The following is a 22,307-nucleotide window of genomic DNA, read 5'->3' as shown; positions in this document are numbered from 1 at the left end:
TATTGCCCTCAAACACAGTCAGTCAGGCAGTCTTCTGCTTAGTCACTTCATTGTCTACTGAAATTAGCAATCATACTACATATTCCATAATATAAGCTATAAATGTCTATAAAGCAACTGGTCTCAAATCCCTGCAAAACCACACTAATAGTGAGCCACACATGAGGACTTTCCAAATACAATCATGTACATTTTCAGTGCCCTCCATACAGTAATTTTATTTAGATCCTGAATGCTTCTCTTCGTCATCAGTGAGAAACTCTGCTGAAGTCAGAACATCTGTTGTTTCTTCTCTACTCATAACATGCTTTCCTGCTGCAGAAAGACATTAGATGCATCTAAGATCACTCATTCTCTTAAAATCCATGCTGTCTGCTGCACATCAGCGTGGGGGAGTTGAAGGAGGGCTAAGTTCCCGAGAATGGCAATTAAAATAAAATAAAATCCATCTCTTGAATTGAGTTAGCCTATAGAAGATTATAAGCACACATCACACCTCTAACCTTACCTCATTAATATGGGTATCAAACACCTGGGTATTCCAAAACTGCATGCACAGCCCTAGAACAGGATTGCTTTTTAACATGACGACTTGGAAAAAACCAAAAAGTTGGACTGACATTTGAAAAATTTGATGGCCAAAGGAAAAGAGTTTAGCTTTGTTTCAAAAGGTTAGTTATCTGAACATTTATTTAAGAAATGTGAGACCTAGATTCAGTTTCCTCTGCAGTCCAAGAGGATTGAAACTTACAATCCTTTCATCGCAAAAGAGTATCCCAACTACAAGTCTAGGGAACAGCCTAGGTGAACCAATTTTTAAATCCTTCCTTGAAGCTCTGTATATCAGCAAATGACAAGCAGATCACTCTGCTGGAAATGAGTCTTCAGGTTTGTCTCACTGTCCTCAGTATGTGTCTGCATATACTCTGCAGCTTATATTTGAACATAAATTTTTGTACATATGCATGCAAATAACACTTCATTCAACAACATTCAATAAATGTGAATTTTGTGTGCAGGTGTATGATGGCTTATACCAGTAGTAGTCACTGGGTTTTACTCCTTGTGTTTTTGAAGTTTTAACAGTTTTCAGTGGAGAAAAATTTTAAGGAGTTCATGAAACACTTCTTCCATTCAGTCAAAAAATAAATGCTGTCTTCTGATTCATAAAGCACTTCTTCCTCTGACCACTTAAGTTGTACCTCCAGTAAGACGCACGGCCTCAAAAGGGAGCAACTGATAGGCCTAAAAACCTAAGTTACTAGATCTCCCCAGAACACCAAAGATACTCACACACACTCAGTTGGCAGACATAAAACAAGAAGGGATACCCTCCTTTCTAGGGAGCTACCTAGAAGAAGGGCTAGAAACCTAAAGCTGCACTGACTGCCTACCTCCGTGCAACTGAATACCACTCTAAGTCTGAAAACAGGTATAAACTACAGGCAAATCAGAATGACAAATGTTAAATTAAGGTAAATTTCACTACAATAACCAGAAAGTATTCAAATCATTAAAAAAACAGCCAAAAATATGTAATACCATGATTAACCACAAGTTACCCAATCAATGGGTTTCATTTTTATACTTAAACATAATAATTGGACCTTCACTTTTATTAGAAAGGGTAAAAATACAAAGCAAACTATTGTACAGCTACTATGTACCCTGTTCCTGAAATCCAGACTCTCATGAGTGCTGGTTTTCACCTTGGAGAAACTCAAATTTTTTCTTAACACATTAACAACAAAAAGATAATTTCTCCCTGTTCCCCCCGACCTCTCACAAAATGTGTCTCTATACATCTTCTTCTTCAATCCAAGTACTTCCATCTTCATCCCATTTAAGGTTCAGTTCAGTTAAAATATTCTGGCTGAAAGCTGCACATCTAAGTACCCAGCTGGTAACACACAGAGGTAAATATGGAAAGCGGAAAACGCCTTTTTTTCAAACAAAAAACCCCATTTTTTTCAAACAAAAATTTTCAGAGCATTAAAATGAAATACTATGTAAAGTTCATCCTTCCAAAAAAGATCTTTACCTCAATAAGCAAGTACTGTTACCAAATATTCTATTTGTTTGTATTCTGCAGCTATGCTGTGAGAGAACACCTTGTTTTTTTTCAAACAATGAAATAACCTGTTCAATTTATTACAAGGTGTAAATATTAATGGTGTTGAGTGTGTGCTTTCCTCAAGATTAAAAGATACAAGCACTATAATTCTTTGATTACATTAGTCAGATTCAAGTCACCCAGCTCCTCATGGCTACAGATTACATCTAATCAGTTAATGATAAACCTAAACAGATAACGATGTCAAAATCGCTAATCTTACCTGACAAGCAGATGTATGTTAAATATTCACCCTGACCCCCAGTAGCTAGGAAGGGAATCTTTTTTTTTGTTCTTCTTTTCACTTGGACGGCTCCCAGCATCCTTTCATCGTGTGGGGCAAAAATTTCTTTGTTGATTGCAGATTTGGCATTCATTGTAGATCACCAATATAGCAGACTGCTGCTCTCTAAAAATAAAATTACAAATAAAAAAATATTAGAAACTCCTAAGTTATGTGAAAATCCAGTTAACATGGGCATTAGCAGCTCCAACCTTCAAAAAAAGTTTTTAATGACTCAAATAACTTAGAAGATAATTTCATGCACTTAGAGGCAGAATTTTCGAAGAATCTAAGAGTCTTCACACTGAAGCTGTTCATGCTTCCCAAATGCCCTCAGACTAGCTTAGCTTCTTTTGGGCAGAAGCTGTGCACACTAGCACTTCAGAACGATGCAAAATCTCCTCAGAGACACACCCTGTAACTTCATGCTGCATAAAAGCTTCATTAATTCCGTCTCTGGGAAGTGAAGGGAAACTCATCTGTCCTACGTAACAGGAAAAGCATTGCAAGGGCATACAGAAGGAACACTGTAGTCGTGCCGGCAGAAAACAAGTGGTGTTCACAGAAGACACAGAAAGCTTCAGACTATGTACAACTGTTCTTGCAGAAGCACTGCTCTTCGTAACAGTACTTGCCTAAGCAGCTCCTGTACCTCTTGCAGATTACCACCTCATCCTCCCAACTCCTCTGTAACTGCTAACTGGGCAACTGCACAGGAGACAGTGTCAGAGAAACCATCTGGGTTAATGCAGACCAAACCACACCTCCCCTTTTCTGCTAAGTAATTTGACCCAGGTCCGTTCTTCAATATGCTTCAGAATAAAACAGAACAGTCACCTTTGGGGAAATATTTGGAGAGAAAAAACATATTGTAAAGAACAGGGAGGGCAAAAGAGAGAAGCTGCTTATTTAGGCATGTCCAGCAAAAGGAAGGTCGATCTGACCAGGGCTTACAGAGCAGCCTAATTAAAGAAGGGAAAGCTGAGTTACACAGGGGACATTAACAAGCTCTTTATGCAGACAGCACCACAGTTTTAGCTCCAATTAGTTCTGCACTGAAATCTGTTAATAAGTACATAGGTCCCACTGATAAAGAGACTGTCGAATGTCCTTTTTAATTGTTCAAATATGATGACACTCCAATACACATATATTAAATGCCACTTCTCCAATTATTAAGACTTTCAAGCCCACAGATCTTTTTTGAGATCCTTAGCTTTCTTAGTATGAGTAACATCATTGTCAGGTCTCATTCCTGAAGCCAGAAATTCTGCCTGTATGATCATTTGATATTTGCCACAATTTAACTACTAGAAAAAATATATAAATTCCAGTCAAATTAGATTATGAAGCCAAAAGTCACAGATCCATTATTTTTAGTGTGCATACTGCTAGCTAAGTAACTGTCTTAACAGTTTCAACCTCAACATTTTGTTGGCACTTATTTATAAAATTCCCTTATCTTAAAAAAAGAAAGAAAGAAAGAAAAAAAAAAAAAAAAGAAAAAGAGCTGTATTCATGGAGGTGTGAGAGAGAGCACAACTTAGTCCAAATCAAATTCACCACCTACTCATTTTGGGGTGCAAACAGAAACTTTTGCCAAAATAATCTGTACTAGTATACCTCAGTTAACCAATACAGAGGTATGCAAATCCTGACAAGTTTTAGCATTAAGTCATTTTTCACGCATCTTTACAAGAATCAACTGCATTTAAAAAATGGCCCCATCAAAAGAAAAATCAAGACCAATTTCAAACAATGAATGTGCAGCACCTGAAAAGATGTGATTTCATAAGTCCTACTAAGTTACCTATCCTTTAACAACCAATATATCAACAGGGAAACGGACTCAAAACAATAATTTCATCTGCTAATTACTTCAAAAAGGTTGTTTTCACATTCATTACACCACAATCTTCTCCTCTTCTGTATTAAAAATATTTGCAGTATATCTTACAACAGCATGTAAGCTATTGGTACATTACAACCACTTTTTGGTTTGACTTTATTTGCTCATTTTTAATTCAAGGCCACTGTCAATGACTATGGGTTTATTCACACAAACCTCCTCCTGACTAACTTACAGACTGGTAATTTTTGCAAAAATAATTCAGCCCCAGACATTCACATGCAAAGAATTTTCAATAAATAGCTTATTGGAAAAACACACAAATGCTGTCAGGTAAAAATATACACAAAGTTAATCCAACTGAAAAAGCATTCTCCAGCTTGCAACAATCTGATGTTGTTAATTCTGGAACTGAGGAGTTGAATAGATGTTCTCAGAAATTTCCTTAAGATTCACACACTGAAAAATAAAGCGTGATTTCAAAGATACACTCAGTGGCGTGAGCTTCCGGGATTAAGAGAGGATGTAAATTTTCCTTACCTATAGTTGACTGTAACAGAAAATGTTATTGTGTATAGCTTCAAAACTTCCATACAGTACTTCAAGACTTACTGTAAGGATATTACAAGCACTAAGTCTCACTGTACCTTGCTGCATTTGATAAAACGGCTGAACAGGAAGCAAACGAAACAAAGAGAGACACCATCCAAATCCTGATTCATAGATCTCCCAAATCCTTTTGCTTCATACGTGCACTGCAAGTTGCAGCATGAAACTAGAATGACTACCACATACACAGTAACCCAAAATAAAGACATGTATTTAATTAACATATCTCTTTATGTATACACACACCTCTCTCAATACAAGTGCTTTTATGCACAATCAACACAGAAATCCAGCTTTAAATAAAGGCTAGCTCAATACAGAAGACATAACACGGAACAATCAAATACTGCATCTATCGCTGCATGCTGTTGTTTTGTGATTAAGATGGTTTTATATATATGCACCAGAAGTTGTACAGAGAGACACAGTAGACACCAAACATTGTAAATGGAACGCCCAAATAAAGCATGCACTCACTGCCTAGGAAGCTGTGACCCTTCTGTTCCCCATAGTTCACAATAGGTTCACAACAGCCTCAGATGCCAGAATAAAGTAATTCACCTAATGCAGCTTACTTGATGACTGCTGAATCTAATGTGGAAACTGACACTACCACAAACGCCAATTTATTTATAAAATAAAACAACTAACTGTGCCTGTGTGCAGACAGACTTCTGAGATTGAGCTGTCAGTATAGTCTAGAAAAAGTTGTTTTTCATAGGTCAAAAAAATCAGCAGATTTAAATAAGCAGCCTTCACCGTATTTACTGGTGGATCTATGCAAAAGCCCTTTGCTTAAGTAAAACATTCCAGTGCTCCTCTTTTGAAAAAGCAGACATAATACAATCTTTTTGTTAGTTTTACTAAAAAAAAATAATTAATATGGAACACTTGCTCAAGGAACATGAGTAAGTCTCAATTTTTTTCTATTCTTCCACAAACTCACCTATTCTCATTAAAAAAAAAAAAGAAAAAAGGAAAAAAAAGATGCTGGCTGTACATGCACAACTTCATGTAGTAATGCTTGTTCTTGGCGTACATTCCAGGACAAATTCAAACCATCAGCAGTTTCCATTCCTGGCCCATGTGGACTCACACACTCCAATGCAAACAGCTTCCTCCATGCTCAAATACAAAATGCTTTAAAAGAAGAAACTTTTATTGGAGGATCTCCGAGCACTGAGACAATGCATTACTGTTCACGTTTACCCTCTGAGGCAAGGCAGATTTAAATGTTTCAGCAAATGTAAGAGTCTTTAAAGAGAGCCCACATTTCCTGCCTCACATGCTTTCTTTGTTTCACATATTTAATTCCACTTAAATTATTATAATGACACTTTTGGCTGAACAAAGAAAATTCCATTTTCCTACTGCAGTTTTTCACTCTAGACATCACAGCACTATGAAAGAGGATGTGAGCATTCTCACTGTGCCCCCAGTGCCCAAGAGAAACACCCCAGGGGGAGGATTCCTGTGTGGATTAGAACCAGTGGCTGCAATGCACTATCCATTTCCATGTCCTCAAATCTTTCTCTACTGCAATTCTTCTCCATGATACCTCTATAATTAAAAACACCTCCTAGGAACAGCTGACCATTCCTCCATAAGTGTGTGAGAGGACAGCAATTAAAGGTACTTTCTAAAAAAAAAAAAAAAAAAAAAAAGAAATAAAATTAAATAGGCCCAAAATCCTTAAGCTGGTGCCTTCACAGATCCCACATGTTCAAGTAACAAAAAACTTGGACCATTTTCTGGTCAGCTGGAATTGCAGACTGTTTTTGGGCAGACAACCAGCAAGCATCTAACTCATCTTTACATCCAGATGTTTTTGGAAAAAAGGAGATTTACAGTATCTTTTTTGAGGTAGTAGCATATAGAAGGAACTGGGGAAACTAACTCTCAGCATGCACAATTTTAATAGTGGTAAGTTATCAAAGAGAAATGAAATAAGAGGCAAGAAAAGGAAAAGTAAGAAATGTTAAAAAAAATAAATAAAAACTTCAGTATGTTAAGTCTTGCTGTTTTCAAGGATCTTTAGCTTAATCACAACAGGGATGGGCTCACAGGACAGGCAAAGCACTGAAATGCTGCCTGCAACGTGAAATCATCTGAGCAACCAACTGCTGTTGGGCTGCACTGGTAGCTGTAGCAAATAAAGCTACCATCCTGCCAGAGGACATGTACTTAAAGAAATCATTGCAAGACACCATTATTAAAAGCCCAGCTTCTGCTATCATGATAATTGTCTCCTATTCACTTGCTGGAAGTGTTGAGACTACATATTTGATCATTACCATTCATCAAAAATCTGTATCTGTCACCATTTCAAACAAATAGCTAGTACAGCTTTGGAGAAGCAAAAAATAATTTATAAATCCTTAAAGAACAAGTATTGGAACATACAATTCCTAAAGTTGCTTTGCAATAGATTTATTATACTAAAAGAGTAACACCAAGCTCTGCAAACAAGGATTAAACCAGTAGATCAACCTTAGTCTAAAAGAACTGAGGTACAATCTTTAAAAGGCTTGAACATAACAATATGATCAGCATATAACTTCTGTCATCTTTCTATCTGCAAATCTAACTCTGCTTGATAGATTTTTATTTAAATTAGGACAATAGCAGCAGCCACTGCACAGGCCAGAAAAAATCTACTACAACCTACTAATGTGTTCACAACTTTTCAAAGTATTTACTTTCTGGGGAAAGGAGAAAAAAAAAGAAAATCACTTTCCAGAGTTCTTTGTAGGCAGTCACATTTCCAATTCATTTTTGTCAAATAAGCTTTCAGTGTAACTGATTCATCTCAATAAAATATTAATTATAAAATATGAAAATTACAGTTAAAGTGCATTTGTAGAAATTTAAAATATAATCAATTTTACTTACATATGTAACTACAAAGTAAACCGCCTGCCCAGTGAAGTTGAACTAAACATAAGCAGACTTTGGAGATCTAAGTGGTTGGGTTAAACAGAGGCATAGCAAAAAGGCAGTTTGGAAGTTAAGCTCTGATAGATTGCAATGTGATTTTTGCACTAAATCAGAACCTGCTGCGTATAGGAATACACACTAATATCATGCAATGTTATTAACTGTAGTACATCCTACATAACTAACACAGTAAGTCATGGCAACTACTCTGGCAAGACATCACACAGGAATCTGATTTTGCCTCATTGGCACGAATAACCACAGATGCTCAGTAAGGACAAACTCTGCAAGTACCAAGTACTGATCACTAAAAAACCCAGATGTTAAATGGATTAATAATTCAGTGGACAGGTTGTCAGAGATGTAAGATATTAGTACAGTATTACCTGAAGGTATTTTAAAGAAAAAAGAAAACCAAAAACCAACCCAAACCAAACCAGTTTCAGCTAGCACACAGTACTCTTGCCACTGGCTTACTCCAACTAGGATACCTCAGTATGCTCTTAAAATCATGTTTTCCAAATCCTCACAGTTCCATTTTCATTCCTCCTCATGTAACTGCTATTGCTACAAACTGCAAATCTCTGCATATTACAGTCATCTATTAAATGGAATATTCCAAAAGAGAAGGAGGGAACAGAGTTGGGTGTCTCAGGCTAAGTATTTTGCATTTTCTGAACTGTAACCGGCAACAACCACATCTGGGAAGAAAAAAAAAAAAAGAAAAAAAAAAGGAAGGAAGGAAATTATAATTATTTTCCTTTTTATTACTTTAATGCTAGGAAAGAGTACAAAAGCAGAGTAATACAATGGGATAAGACATAACAATAAGGTATTAAAGCATTCTATATTTCATCCATCAAAGATGAATGAACTTTCCCTAGTAAGTATAAATATTTTATTCAATCACTCCAAATTCATGAGCAAAATAAGTTACTGGCAAAACGCATAATTCTTTTAAGAATGGAATATATCAGGTTCTTGGGATATCAGAATTTCTGTAGGGGCAGAAAGACCTCTGTGAAGTATTACACCAACAGTTTACTTGAGGGAAAACAAGAACTGTGTAAAAGTAGTAAACCATCTGTTGGCAGTGTCCTGATATTTTCTAGCAGTTAAATAATTTTCTTTCTGGCAAAAAACACAAGCTCAACGCGTTTCTGACATGCCGCGTACTTCTTTCCAGGAATCCTCCAACAGTTACAAGCATCATCCACTTCAAAATGGGTGAGCCCAGTAAAGCTTGTAAAACTGTGGAGTCTTGAAAACTGAAGTAATTACAAAAAACTGGTCTGCTCCAGTGTTTTGTTCAAAGGGTGTTAACCTCAAGAATTATTAAAAATGCTATCCATGGCTTTAATCCCCCTGCTGCGATTGATTGCTTAGCTCTGCAATCGTGATAGAATTCAGGAAAAGAAAGAAAGAAAAAAACAACAAACCAAAAAAACCAACACTGCAAAGAGAACTTGCATGTTTGAGAACTTTTTTTTTTTTTTCCCCCCCCAAAATGAATGTTTTGTTGTTTAGTCTCACAGAAATGTGAGAAAAGCCAGAAGGGAAACTACTGGCTTCTTCCTCTCCCTTGATGTTTTCATAGTAATTTGCAATCAGTGATCAGTGGTAGAAGTATTCTATTTTAGCAACCAGAAAATTTCCATTAAACATGGAGCTGGTGGGGAGAAATTATTTTGTCAAGTAATAGCCTGTTGGGAACGAGATATTCTTCCTTTAAAGTAAAAAAAAAAAAAACAAAGATGACAACTGCTTCCCCCTCTGCATGCTTTCAGGGTCCAAGTACTGAATTCTTGAGGATGTGAAAGCTCTCATCAGGTTTATGAATCTGGACAAAACAGTAATTTTTAGATTCAGACCTCTTACAGATAAGTATGGTATTAATGATTGTATGGGATACCTGTAGAACACACAGTAACGTTTTACAGTTCTACAATGAACTCTGAGATCAAGAGTGTGAGAGAGTGATGAAAGAAGGGAACCTAGATAGCTAAAACAAAATGATCCTTCTCTAGTTCTTTCTATTAAGTGTTTTTACATTTTCACAAAAGGGAAATAGTGGAACACCCATCTCTTAATATTTTCACTTCCAACTGTTACGTATGTTTTGCATGCCTGAACTGAAACGATATAACATGGAGATTTGAGAAGTTGGGCCAAATAGTGACATCTGAATTTGTGCAAGAAGCATCCAATCCAAGGAGGCGCGGCAGGACAGGACGATGCAACACAAAACCTCTGCAACATTCATTCATAAATTTAGGGGTAATTCTATGCTTCTTGCACACATAACTTACATTTATAACCCTTAGGTATCTATCCTTTTCATATGTCAAAGTAGGAGGGCTTTTTAAAAAAAAACCAAAAAACAACAAAACATCCAGTGTACATTAGACTGCCAGATGATACCAGCTCAAATCAATGTATCAGAAATCCTTCCAATCTTAATCTCAACCACAACTTTACTGTTAATAGTTTATGTTGTCTCTAAACAGTGGGCACAGCCAAAGAACCTGAAATAACATTGTCTCTCAATATATCTTCACAGGCTTACACAGAGACAATTACAGCACCAAAAGTACACCAAATTTAGAAATACACATTTTCAAATGAACTAAGAATTGCAATGTCCCCCAAGAAAACTCTGTAAGTATACCTTACATTAGACCAAGTGATCTCTTTGCTATAGGCTTTTCAGTCCATATATTTTGTGGACATAGAAGAACAATACAAGCCAAAAGACTTATAAAGGTATCAGTAGCATTATCTCCTGACCCGTAACTCCCGAAAACCACCCACCTACAAAATAAGCTACATTAAAAGGAAAAGATTAATTTAATAATATTAATGGTCCACATCAAACTTCACTTTACCTTTTACTTTACTTTTTATTTCTTAGTCAGTACATAAATAAACATGGCTTCAGAACCTGATGCTTGTCCATTCATTAGACTAAACCAATATAACAATTTACTTCAAACATATTCATTTCATAGTGGCTAGTAAGATTTAGAAAGAAGCTTGAGAACTTACACAGGTAGCCTAAATTCACAATACACATTTACAATTTCTACCACCTAAGGATATGCATGTTTAAGATGATCTATAATACATATAACGACAGAAGAATTTATCTAATGACTTGTCAAGACAACATACTCAAGAACTTTTAATCAAATGACATTAAGGCTCATTTTCTGTGCCTGGTTCATATAAATCAAAAAAGTACTTTGGCAACATTAAATGAATAATAAAGAAAAACCTCACTACATCTGCTTTAGATTTGCAATCTAGACAGTAACCAGCAGTTACCCTGCTCACAGAAGAAAAGATACAGGTGAAACAAATGTATGTTTGTCAAAACAGTATGGGTACAATCAAAAACCTTACAGAAGCAAGCAAACCCAGCTTCCAGTGAAGGGAGACATTGAGAACATTCGTTGAAATACCAGTAAAAATTTAAGCAAGTACATTAACTCCAAGTGCAAGAGGCCCTTGATTTAGAAGCTCTTCGCAGGTGGCATAGTTATAAAATATTTTGCCACAAGAGACATTAAGTTCTTCACGTTCCAGATGAAAAGATCAAACTTGTTTCTTCAACCCATATAACATCTCCTAGCAGGACAGCAGACAGAACCCACAGTCTACCAGAAGAAGAAATAAACTGAGTATGACCTATAAAAAAGGGGAGGGGCAAAGCACTATGATGACATCAGAAGAATAATAAATAAATTGCAGTGGGAATATGTAGCTCCTCATTTTGTTGACCTACCACGGCTCTCCCCTCACACACTGAGGAAGTCATTTCATCACAAAAGGCAGATTGGTCAAGCATGATTTACCATCTTCGCTCTTCCTACTCACCTTCTTGTCCTTCATGTGCCTGGAAACAGCTTCCACTGACAAAACACAAGACCTGCTATGACTTCCAACAACAAAAAGGAGGTAGAGGGGGAATACAGGGCAGGTGTTCTATCTTTCACATCACTTCATTGCCTTCACACCATTTCTCAGCTGTGATCCTCTGCATGCTCTTCCAGCACCTCACTGGTGACTTAGGTTCTTTAGATGCTGATGTTTGACTGCTGTACCAAGCACAGATTGTGGGCAGAGACACTCAGCCCAAACAACGGAAAAAGGGTGGCAAACATACCAGTTAAGAATGCTGGATCTTTAAAACTTACCCAGTGGAGATGAGCAAGATCAGAACTACTTGCTGCAGCCCTGCAGATATGGTCAAATACATACATGGGAGGTAAGCATAACAGACTTTTGTCTGTACTTTTTAATTGCATTTTAAAATGAGAAGACTTTCCACAAAACACTTCTGGGACTCTACTTCTGTCAGACACAGATACAGTATGTTGCAATTCCTGCAATTGGCATTTATCCTCAGAGTTTATTCTGTGAGAAAGAGGTGAAACAGGTAATGGTGGTGACAGCTCAGGGAGTAAGTCTCTGTACAGTTATTACATTTTTTTTTTCCATAAATAGTAATGTGCCATTTCCATGCAACAGTGGCTCCAAAGTAGAGAACTTCACTGAGGGTTATCCCCATTCAGTGACTTCTCAGTGAAAAAGTAAACCCACTGCTTCAAGGCTACTGACTTCAAATGGTTTCTACCCCAAAATGTCTCTTTCAGGGATAAGAGAGAGGTGTCCCCACCTCCTTGCTTTCCATCCAAGAATGAGTCTCTTTTTTTCGTCTCCTTCGAACTGACCCCTAGGATAAGACAATGTGAAGAGGTACAAGTGCGATTATACATGTTTAAGAGTCAGGAAAAGATGACGACTCCTAAGGACTTGAGCAAAACACACCAGTTGCAAAAGATCGCAGCCCAGCCAGGAACAATAGATGCTTCATTCTCCTGCGGCAACAGATACGAAACAAGGTTGTGGAACAAGGTGGCACCATCCCTGACTGGGTTTCAGATATCTGAAAGGATACGTGGCAAAAAGCTGTTGCCTCTCCAACAATGAAGTTAACTTACAAAATGTCAAACCTCGACTTTCAGAGCCTAAGAATTATGTTAGTTTTTAAAACTGCAGTGTCCAAATATAAACAAGCTATTGCTTCAGGAACTAAATTGCTTGTTTCTTTTACTAAAGAATCCTAGGTGCTAGTGCAGGCCAGGCCTCCACTCAGAAGCACTGAAGGTGCTCCACAAAGGTCATATTATGGAGTGCAGTTTGGGTGTGGAGAAGTCACTACAGCTATCACAGGATCTGGCTAGACAAGGGGCTGACTCAAACATGTGTGGGACAGGAGGTCAGAGAATGTCTGAAGAGAGATGTATGAGAGGAGGATGGAGAATGTCTGACCTCGCAGGAGATGAGAGAACAGCTGGGTATTGTGAAGGAAAGTAAGGAAGATAAACATGGTTATCTAGTAGCAAAAAGGTGTCTGCACGCTTGTAGTGATACATAGCTATGTAGCTGCATGAATGGTTTCTGCCCTGAGCCCGGTGGTACATACAGCTGGAATTTGTATCCGGGCTCAGAGATATAAATACAAGCTTCTCTGTACAATGACATGTCTCTGGTTGAACCACAGCCTGAGTCTGTGCCTTTGTACGCCACAGACATGGGAAGTGGTTCAGTGGTAAGACATTCGTGCCCTAATGGTCTTGCCAAGTGCAAAAGTAATTTCTTCATGCTTTAAGAGTCTTAGGATAAACCTTCTTCCTCAATTTATGTGCAGCTCTAAGTCATATTAACATAAATAAGAGAAACTTTGAAAATCAGACCCTAAAGAGGAAATAAAGACCATGGGAGGCCCTATGACTAATAGCTGGAATATAGGATCCCACTGCTTAATGAGATTGCCAGTTAGAGAGTATGAATGTGGGAATATATGCAAGAAACCCAGAGATCGGGCTGCTGACCACCATGGTAACAAAAGACCTCAGGAAGTGTGTGGGATCCAGCAGCTGAGGTACAAAACAAATTAAGGTTCTTTTAAAGGGACTGAAACTGTATCAAGTTTCCATATAAATCAAATATTTCTATTAAGTGTCAGAAAGGAAAGCTCAAGTGGAAGATGATGATGCTAACCCAACCGCATACATTTCTGCCAGCAAAATAGTTACCGTTCTCACCTTGTGAGCTACAGCACCAAATCTGGAGAATATGGTTACATGATATCCTTGCTAGACAGTATTTCAAAACCTACTACATCTACAGTAGTTAGAAAGAATGAAGTATTGAAAGTCACCTCAATTTCTTCTAAGAAAGTCCTAACTCAACTAAAACTCACAAATAAAACCTCAGAAAAAAAGCAAGTGCAGAAGAGAACAGCTTAATTTTCAACAACCATTTTCCATCTACTAGTGCCAAAATACTGCTTTTCAAGTAGCTTGTGTTTAAAATCTGATTCTCTTTGAAACGTTTCTGTGCTACTTTTTGCCAGCCACTCAGAGTTTTTCCCTCAATGACAGTATTTACTCATAAATAAATTTGGGCCAAAACTGAACTGGCAACAACATACTGTTCCTCACCACTCTTGCCATATGCTTCATTCCCTCTCAATGCACTTCATTACTTTTAAAAGTATAGAAAATTTTCTCCAAGTCCCTTAAACCCGTTTAATGGGGAAGAAAAGGAAACTGCTCTCCTAGAAGAGAGCAAAAGGCCATGTGCAAGCCTAAAAAGAAGGTAAGTTTTCATGACTTCACAACATATTTTTTCTTTTCGGAAAACACAGTGAAAACCCTTAAGAATTCTGGTGATCTCATTGCGCTGAGACCAGCACAGTTCCCAAACCCATGACTCATTCCGATACCAGCAAAAAAATTGCTGGGGAGACAGATGTTTTGTTTATGACTACTTAATTCCTTCAGCATGTCTTGCTCAAAAAATGGCAGACTTCACTTTGTATCCAGCAGATAAAGCATGACAGTCATACTCCTGCCTTACTCTTTTCTAAATACTATTGTGATAAAACTGAAACAGCAGTGGATGCTGCTGACACTTGAACAACTTATTTAGGAAAACAAAAAAACTGTCTTGCCAATAAAGATTTAACTTCCCAGTTATAATCTGTAAAAATGTATAACCTCTAAATATTCAGGTTTCTGGCTTTAAAGTTTACTTCCATGGGTCTTATGCAGAGAAAAAAAAAATATTACTATTTGTTTTCTGTAACATAAAAGTAAACCAAGGCCCAAGTACAGTTTATTAACAGATAATGAAATTGAAATAAATAACTTTCAGCATTGTTTAGTTTGACATCAAACCTCAAAACAATTAAGCATTTTCATTCACATAGTTTTGTTAGTTAACTGTTTTTTTGAAGTCTTTCTCACTACACGCTTGAGTGACATCAGTGGAGTTACAGTAACTTAAGAGAAGTAACCGGTACATGATGCTTGCCTCTTCCCTTTGTATCCATTTTCATCTACCCCTAAAACACACAGAATCCCAGTATCAAACAGTTCAACAGATACGTTTATTATGATGCACACTTGTGTTCTCTCCCACCCTGTGTCATCTCTGTATCCTCCTTTGCACATGGCTCATTGTTTTCTAACATAGTACTTCCTTCTTCCTATCCGGTTTCTTTTGCAATGCTGCTCTTAAGGTGTATCTAATTTGCATCCCAGTGAGGAAAACCAGCACTTCAAAACGTTAATGGAAGCTACATACCCAAACCTTAGTAAAATCCATGGAACGGGAAACCTTGTCAGACTGGTCAGACACACTGTCAGAAACTCCTTACTTCAAATTATTTTATTTATGCTCAAATATACTACATTTCTCTTGCATTTAAGGGGATCTCTGGTGTTCATGCAATACTGCAGAAGAAATATCTTTCTCACAGCATTCATGCCAAATACAAGAAGAGACATGCACCCATGCAGCTGAAATGTTAACAATCTGGAAAAAAACCCTATGGCAATTAACCAACAAATGTACACCTTTACTCACCTGAGCTACAGATGTAGCCCAAACTAAGACTAATAACTCTCAGAAACAGATGTAACTTGAGCTGGTGATGCAAGAGTTTAGCACTACTGTATGATGAATATAATTAGTTCCTTAGTACATTGTCTGCTTGTTTTGATATGAAAAATAAAAACTCCCACACCCATAATCACCACCTCCCTACCATCCTTGTTATGTACTTTCACAACAAAGCAATCAACATGCAACTGTTAAATTCAGGTCTATTAAGGGCATCGTCAGCTATCTGACAAAGATAGAAAGTACAGTTATAACAAGTTCAACCCACCAACACATCCCCTAGCTGGTTACTGCCTGATAACTAGAGAACCGCTAGGTTTAGAGAAGTGACTCTGTCCCATTCCCATTGCATTCTTCCCAGTAGGTTTGAGATTAATCTGGTTTCAGAGCAATGAAAAACAGTATTAGAATTATCCCCCCTTTTTGTCTACCTTAAATAATGTAAATCACCAAGCAAATTTCTCCCAAATGGAACAGGTGGCTCTGGTATATCAGTGAAAATACTCTCACAAAACCATTTGCTTTAATTAGCGCCCATAACAATATATATAAGAAAAATAAACAAAATTAGTAGTGCTATATATTATCTACACCCAACAGCAAAAAACAGGTCTTATTATGCCACAAAGTAAAATTAGCATGGAAAAAACTCTCAGACTTTTTGTTCTTGCTGTAAACCATATGATCTTTGGCACATCAATTAGATGAACAACGTTCTTCACATACTAATTCTTACTTAACATAAAGGAAAAAGAAAATACATGAATGGAGATGGGAATAGTGGAAGGAATCATCTCTTCTCAGCCACAGTTTAAATGCAGACTACAATTCTGCAAGAAGACATCTGCAAACAAGCAATGACAAGCTATTATTTTCATAATATTCGATCTGACCAAAAAAGAAAATTGTATGTTGAAAGTATCAGCAGGGTTACAGGAATAGAAATATTAAAATTGTACAGCACCTCTCTCTGCAACAGAGAACAAATTTACAAGAAGCATTTCAAAGAAATGGATAGTCAAGTTTTTAAAAAGCTACGGTTTATGGTGTCAAAAAAGCTTGCAAATGTTCACAATCTTTTGTGCTAGAAAATATCCTCAGTCCAGCCTTCTCCACACTGGACAACCACCACTGCTTCTGCTATGTTTTACTCTTTTGTTGCTGAAAATCCTCATATTGAAACAGACACTTTAAGCAATTATGTTAGGTATTTTAATTTTGCAGCTAAAGCCTTGCACAGGTTTTGCCAGGACCCTGACAGGCCTTACTGGCCCTGCCTCGTGCCCCTAGGCCTCCCCCCACCCTGCCCATGGCCCAGGACCCCATGTCAGCCCCCGGGGCCATCAGCCTCAGTAGGGCCAGTCTCCAGCCCCCCACAGACCCTCACAGAGCCAGGCCCACCTGTGGGCCCACAGCCCAGCCTGGCCTCAGCCTGTTCCTACAGCCCTGCCTGGCCATGGTTCCCCTCAGCAGGCCGGGTCCTCTCCTCCACCTGCCCATGAGCTGATGGCCTGGCCTGGCCTCGCCTCACCCCCAGGGACATGCCCAATGCCCTGGGCTGGGGCTGCCCCCCGGCCATGGCTGCAAGCCCCAGCGGAGCCCCCACCGCTCCCAATGGCCCAGCCACAGGCAGCCACCAGCCAACAGGGCACCAGGGAAGGTTTAACCAACTCAAGAAACAAGAGTGACTCAGAACCACCAGCGGCTGTTTCCACAAAGAACATCAACAGCCTGAGTAAACATACTAAGCAGCCAGCAGGATCCAAAGCCTGTACCGGCTCAAGTTTTTTGCTATCACACAGTTATTCCAAGTCTCATTGTGACAGGGAAAGGGAAGAACAAAGGAATCGAGCAAAGGAAGTTGATTTCTACTTGCTTTCTTAAGGTTTGAAATAAACGGACTGCAGATCACAAAACACACTGCTGTGGAAGCTACCAGTGAAGGACAGCCAACCTGCAAGAGCAAAGAAGCAAAAGGATAGAAACAGTCAGGACCACCAAACGGTTGCTTGCACAGAGTAACATCTCCAATTAAGCAGCAGTAGCCAGCCTGAACTCTGCCTGTATCAAAGCAAAAGTAATTACGTAACAGCCTGCCCAGCACAGCAGTGGGAAGGAAGACAGAACACATCTAAAAGCTGTACCACTGAATCAAAAACTTTGTGCTTATTTGTGGTTAGCAAAGGCAGCAAGTACTTCAGAGCTGCAGATGGAGATCTTCAGATGGAGAGCTGTGAAACTTCTGCAAAATGACAGCAGCAGCCTGATTTGACTTTGACCTAGAAAGGTTGCACCGTGTCCCTTAGTCACCATGCTCCTGCAGGCAAGCCTCAGTGCACAGAGCCAAAGTGAGTAATGACATTCTTAGAAGCCCCAGCATCGCAAGAACATACTAAGTCCTGACAAACCCTGAGCTGAGATTTAGTGGGAAAGAAAAATGGTATGCGCAATTCTAGTCTAACACAAACCAATTTTTAATGTGGTCTGTGACATTGGCAAGAAATCCAAATTAGATAGGAGGCAAAGGCCCTTGGCAGAGCCTTGCCAGTTCTCCCACTCTAAATCAAGATTATGAGCTAACCACTTTAACAGCAGCACAGTAATTAGAGAGCCCAACACATCAGACCGGTGTCAATAAAAATTCCTTCTTACTCAAACACAATAGTTCATACATAATAGAAGTAACTGCTCAGACTGCAACTGATCCTTATCAATGTTTGTCAGCATCCTGGAGGCATAATCCCATTCCAGTGAGAAGATAAAAACGAGCAGACCAGAAAGGAGAATTCTATATTAAATGGTCTTGCTCCACAGTTCCATATGGTACCCATATGGTCAGCAATGAGCAGTCTTCTGAATATCAGGGAGACTCTGGTCCATAAACATGAAGAAATTAAAAGAGAGATCAATCCTTAAAATTGTATGTCTGAACAGAAAGAAAAAAAAAAGTTCAAATAGCATTGTCATTGTACAGGTGAAACTGAAATCAACATTTTCAATCAGATTTTTGAGCAATTTGTGCCATTGTTCAGAAAGCTAAAACTTTCACAGATCACTAGTATATGTAATTATCAATAAGATACTGACTACAAACCTTAATAGCTTGCTTAATTCTACCTCTCAAAATGCTGGCTATATATAAGCGACTGCAACTTCTCCCTGAACAGTTATTAGAAATTTTGAGGTCATATTTCGTAATAATCCATGGTGAATGTCGAAGTTTTCATTATGTCCATAGGTTTTAACCACTTTTAGTCAGTCAATGTAATGAAATGGAGAGCCTAACTACCCATTGTAAGCAAGCACTGTTATACTCATTGACAAAACAAATGCTGCTGCTTCTCAGCCTTCTCTGTTGCATAAGGAGTCAAAGTTTTGAGATTTGAAATAGAAAATAGCAATAAGATGTAAATAAACAAGCAACTTTGCCAGGCCAACTACCAGTGAAGAATTACTGATAGTAGGGGAACACCAAAATAACAAACCAACTTATTTCTGGGGACAGGAGTAGAAAGTGGGGTAGATTTTGTTCTGGAAGAAGTTCAATTCATATTGAAACTTGAAGAACAAACCTGGAAAGATCCTGTCCCTCCTGGGGACAGCTTCAGCACACATTTACAACTGGTGCTTCTCTAAGCAGTTTGTAAACCATCCCAAGGTAGCCTCCTTCTAGAGGTATTTTTGCCCCCAGGAGATGAAACCAGGAAACATTCCTACATCAGTATAAACCAGAGGAAACTCATGACTTCATGCATACAAGATAAAACAAACAAAGGGAACAAGCTATTCCTTAGCTTGTTTTAACATCCTTTAATCGTACTTACTACTGTCATTTACACCACTCAAGCCTCCACTGCTTCTGTGTAATAGTTTAAAGTCACAAACACTGCTGAAGTACATAAGTATCTTGAAAAGCACAGTAAAACTAGTAATATGTCTTTTTTTTAAGACACTACTTTTCATGTATTTATGTAAAAAAATAATTTGAAGAGCATTACAAATATAGATCTCATAAACCCAAATTTAAAGCAGAAAAAAATTAAGATATCTCTAGTTAGTACTTGATAATCTTTTAATCTAGTATTTGACAGATCAAAACACTAGACATCTGTCCCTCCAAAAGACAACCATTTACTTATACTAGCTTCAGAACATACAGCTCATGTTTGACAGATACACACGTCCTGTTTGCACCACACTTAATTACATTGCTTCACCAAGCATTCCTCTATTACATGAGCATTCTGGATTACATCCCGGGTTCATGCCCATGCTTGTGACACATTAACATGAGGTAATTGCAGTGCTTATGCACAGGACAAAGGCACACACAGACTCACAGGTCACATGCATCCATGCTAGAATAGCTCAGCACTTTAGGAGCAAGCAGTAGATGGTACGCTGTACCAACTATAAATGGTGGTGCTGAGAAGTGTTACAAGATAGACTCCTTTCCAGCTGCAAAAGAGATCTCACAAACCCATTAAAAGCAGTACAAGGGGATTCATGCAACCTACAAGCAACTGGACAAAATTTGTGTCTATTTAGAAGTGGATTTGAAAACAGTCATTTATACTAAAGTTGCCACTTTTACTTAACTAAAAATCCACAGAGAGCCATCAAGCACCAAAAAGGAGAAGGATACCAGAGACATTGATAGAGCATACTCATAAAGAGAGGTTAGGTGAAGCACTACATGAATCCGGTCACTCTCTAGTGACAGCTGAAATCAAATTAAAAACCTAAGACTCCAACTCGTATTAAATTTTCCTTATGGTTGTTACTTTCTTCAAACAAAATTACATGCATTCCTAGAGTTACAAAGTTTCTGCCCCAAGACTGAACAGTATTTCTGGGATGATGACACATGCTTACTACGCACTTCCAGAAGAGACACAGCTACGTAATATTTCATGTAATTTCCTTTCAGTTTCCCATGAATTACTGAACATGTGAATTTTTTTACCTTGAAGAACAGCAAAGGAAATTTTTAAAAGCAACCTTATATTGTATGAAAAAGCAAGGTGCCAATTACCACCTTTTAGTGCAATCACACAAAACAGAAAGGTCATCTGTGGGCAGAGAGCACATGTCTTCCTTTAATACAAAGAAGCAAAAGATATTATAAGCTTCACTGGCATACGGTAACATTTTAGGCTAAGAAGTAGTTTAATAACACAAAGCACTCCAAATCAAACAAACAAACAAAAAAGATAAAAATGAAAAGGTTAATCTTTATGTAATTAGTGGCAATTACGTTCCAAGCATATAAACAGATGCAAACTGAAAACATACTGAAATAAAACACTAGATTTGGAAGTTCACATTCATAGTACCTTTCTTCTGTCCCATGTAAGTTTCCCTCTTTCCATTTTTCTTCTGAGGCAGCATTTCTACATATGATAACAGAGGGGTTATATGGTTTGTCCCTAGTATACTCACACTATTAAACCAGCAAGAAAACGAAAAAAAGGGAAAAAAGAAAACCCATATGCAAAGGTCACACTTCCAAGCTGTTTTCACTTGGGCATAGTGACAGTGTCCATAGGGGAAGATTCCCTTTCTCCTCCTGCTCTATTTCAATATGGCCTTACTTTGATTACATTCATAAACTTGTTTTGCCAAATTGGAAATATCTAGCAACACTGCTGTGGCCACTGGTGGAAAATGGTAGGCAAATGGACTTTCTTTGGTTGCTCTGAGGCTAGGATATGGAAAAGTAACACAGAAAAGGATCCTTTCTGTATCCAGAAGATGATGTAAAGTATCTGTGCTACCAATGAAGTCTAGAATTCAGAGTAGGTCACTGAAATAATCTGCATTAGGCAACCAGCACTGGCATTATTCAAGCTTCAATATAACATCAATGCTCTTCTTTTAAAACTTAAACAATCATGAGCTCAAATCACTAAACAGGATTGATGCCTAATGACTTGTAGATTAAAAAAAAAAATAAAACAAAAAAAACCCACTTGCAATGAAGCATTTGGTTGCCTTAAGAGACTGCGTTTTTAGAGAACCATTCCTGGCAGTCTCTGTTGCACACACTAACAGAAGATTACGGAAACCTTTTATGAGAGGAACCACCACCACCCGCATCACCGTCAGACAAGGGGCGGGAATCACGTGATTGACTATCAATACAGTCATGACTCTAGTATTTGCCAGGAACCGTCTCTTAGAAGTTACTTCAATGTTTCTTTTTATTATGCAGTTTGAGAAAAAAAGTTTGTCTCTATGCTAAATCAGTACCAACATCCTTTATCTTTTAACATTATGATGATAATCCAGACACAACAGAAATACTGCTTTTTTCACCACAGTACTGCATTCTGTTCATCACCTCTACTACAAGTCAGTTGAGCTGTAACTCCTGCCCTTTGCTTACTGTTTGGATACACTTTGAAGGAAAGTTCTCAGCAATTCAAATCCCCAAATTTCATTCCACAACCTCAATACACAGAAGAAACAGTGATCTTACTTCATATAGGAGATTAAATCATTTATCAAATTCCCTAATATATGGATCTTCAGTATGTAAC

At 38.0% G+C, this 22,307-nt stretch overlaps 1 protein-coding gene across 4 annotated transcripts in view; it reads right to left on the bottom strand.

Annotated features, from left to right (window-relative positions):
* STXBP6 (syntaxin binding protein 6) overlaps nucleotides 1-22,307 on the bottom strand; it is a 121,998-nt gene that overhangs the window by 83,976 nt on the left and 15,715 nt on the right. Inside the window, exons 1-2 of one of the 4 annotated variants that reach the window (XM_056347241.1) lie at nucleotides 3,028-3,049; nucleotides 2,337-2,518 (exon numbers count right to left, since the gene is read on the bottom strand). In XM_056347241.1, the coding sequence (XP_056203216.1) occupies nucleotides 2,337-2,490 (154 nt within the window). In that variant the 5' untranslated portion in view covers nucleotides 2,491-2,518; nucleotides 3,028-3,049. Of the gene's footprint in view, nucleotides 1-2,336; nucleotides 2,523-3,027; nucleotides 3,050-22,307 lie in introns of those variants that run through there. The other 3 variants (XM_056347240.1, XM_056347242.1, XM_056347243.1) reach the window with 3 other exon arrangements.

The sequence above is a fragment of the Falco biarmicus genome, chromosome 7 (genome assembly GCF_023638135.1).
Source record: "Falco biarmicus isolate bFalBia1 chromosome 7, bFalBia1.pri, whole genome shotgun sequence".
NCBI lineage: Eukaryota > Metazoa > Chordata > Aves > Falconiformes > Falconidae > Falco > Falco biarmicus.
The sequence above is the reverse complement of the archived record's forward strand: the minus strand, read 5'-3'. Positions and strand labels throughout refer to the sequence as shown.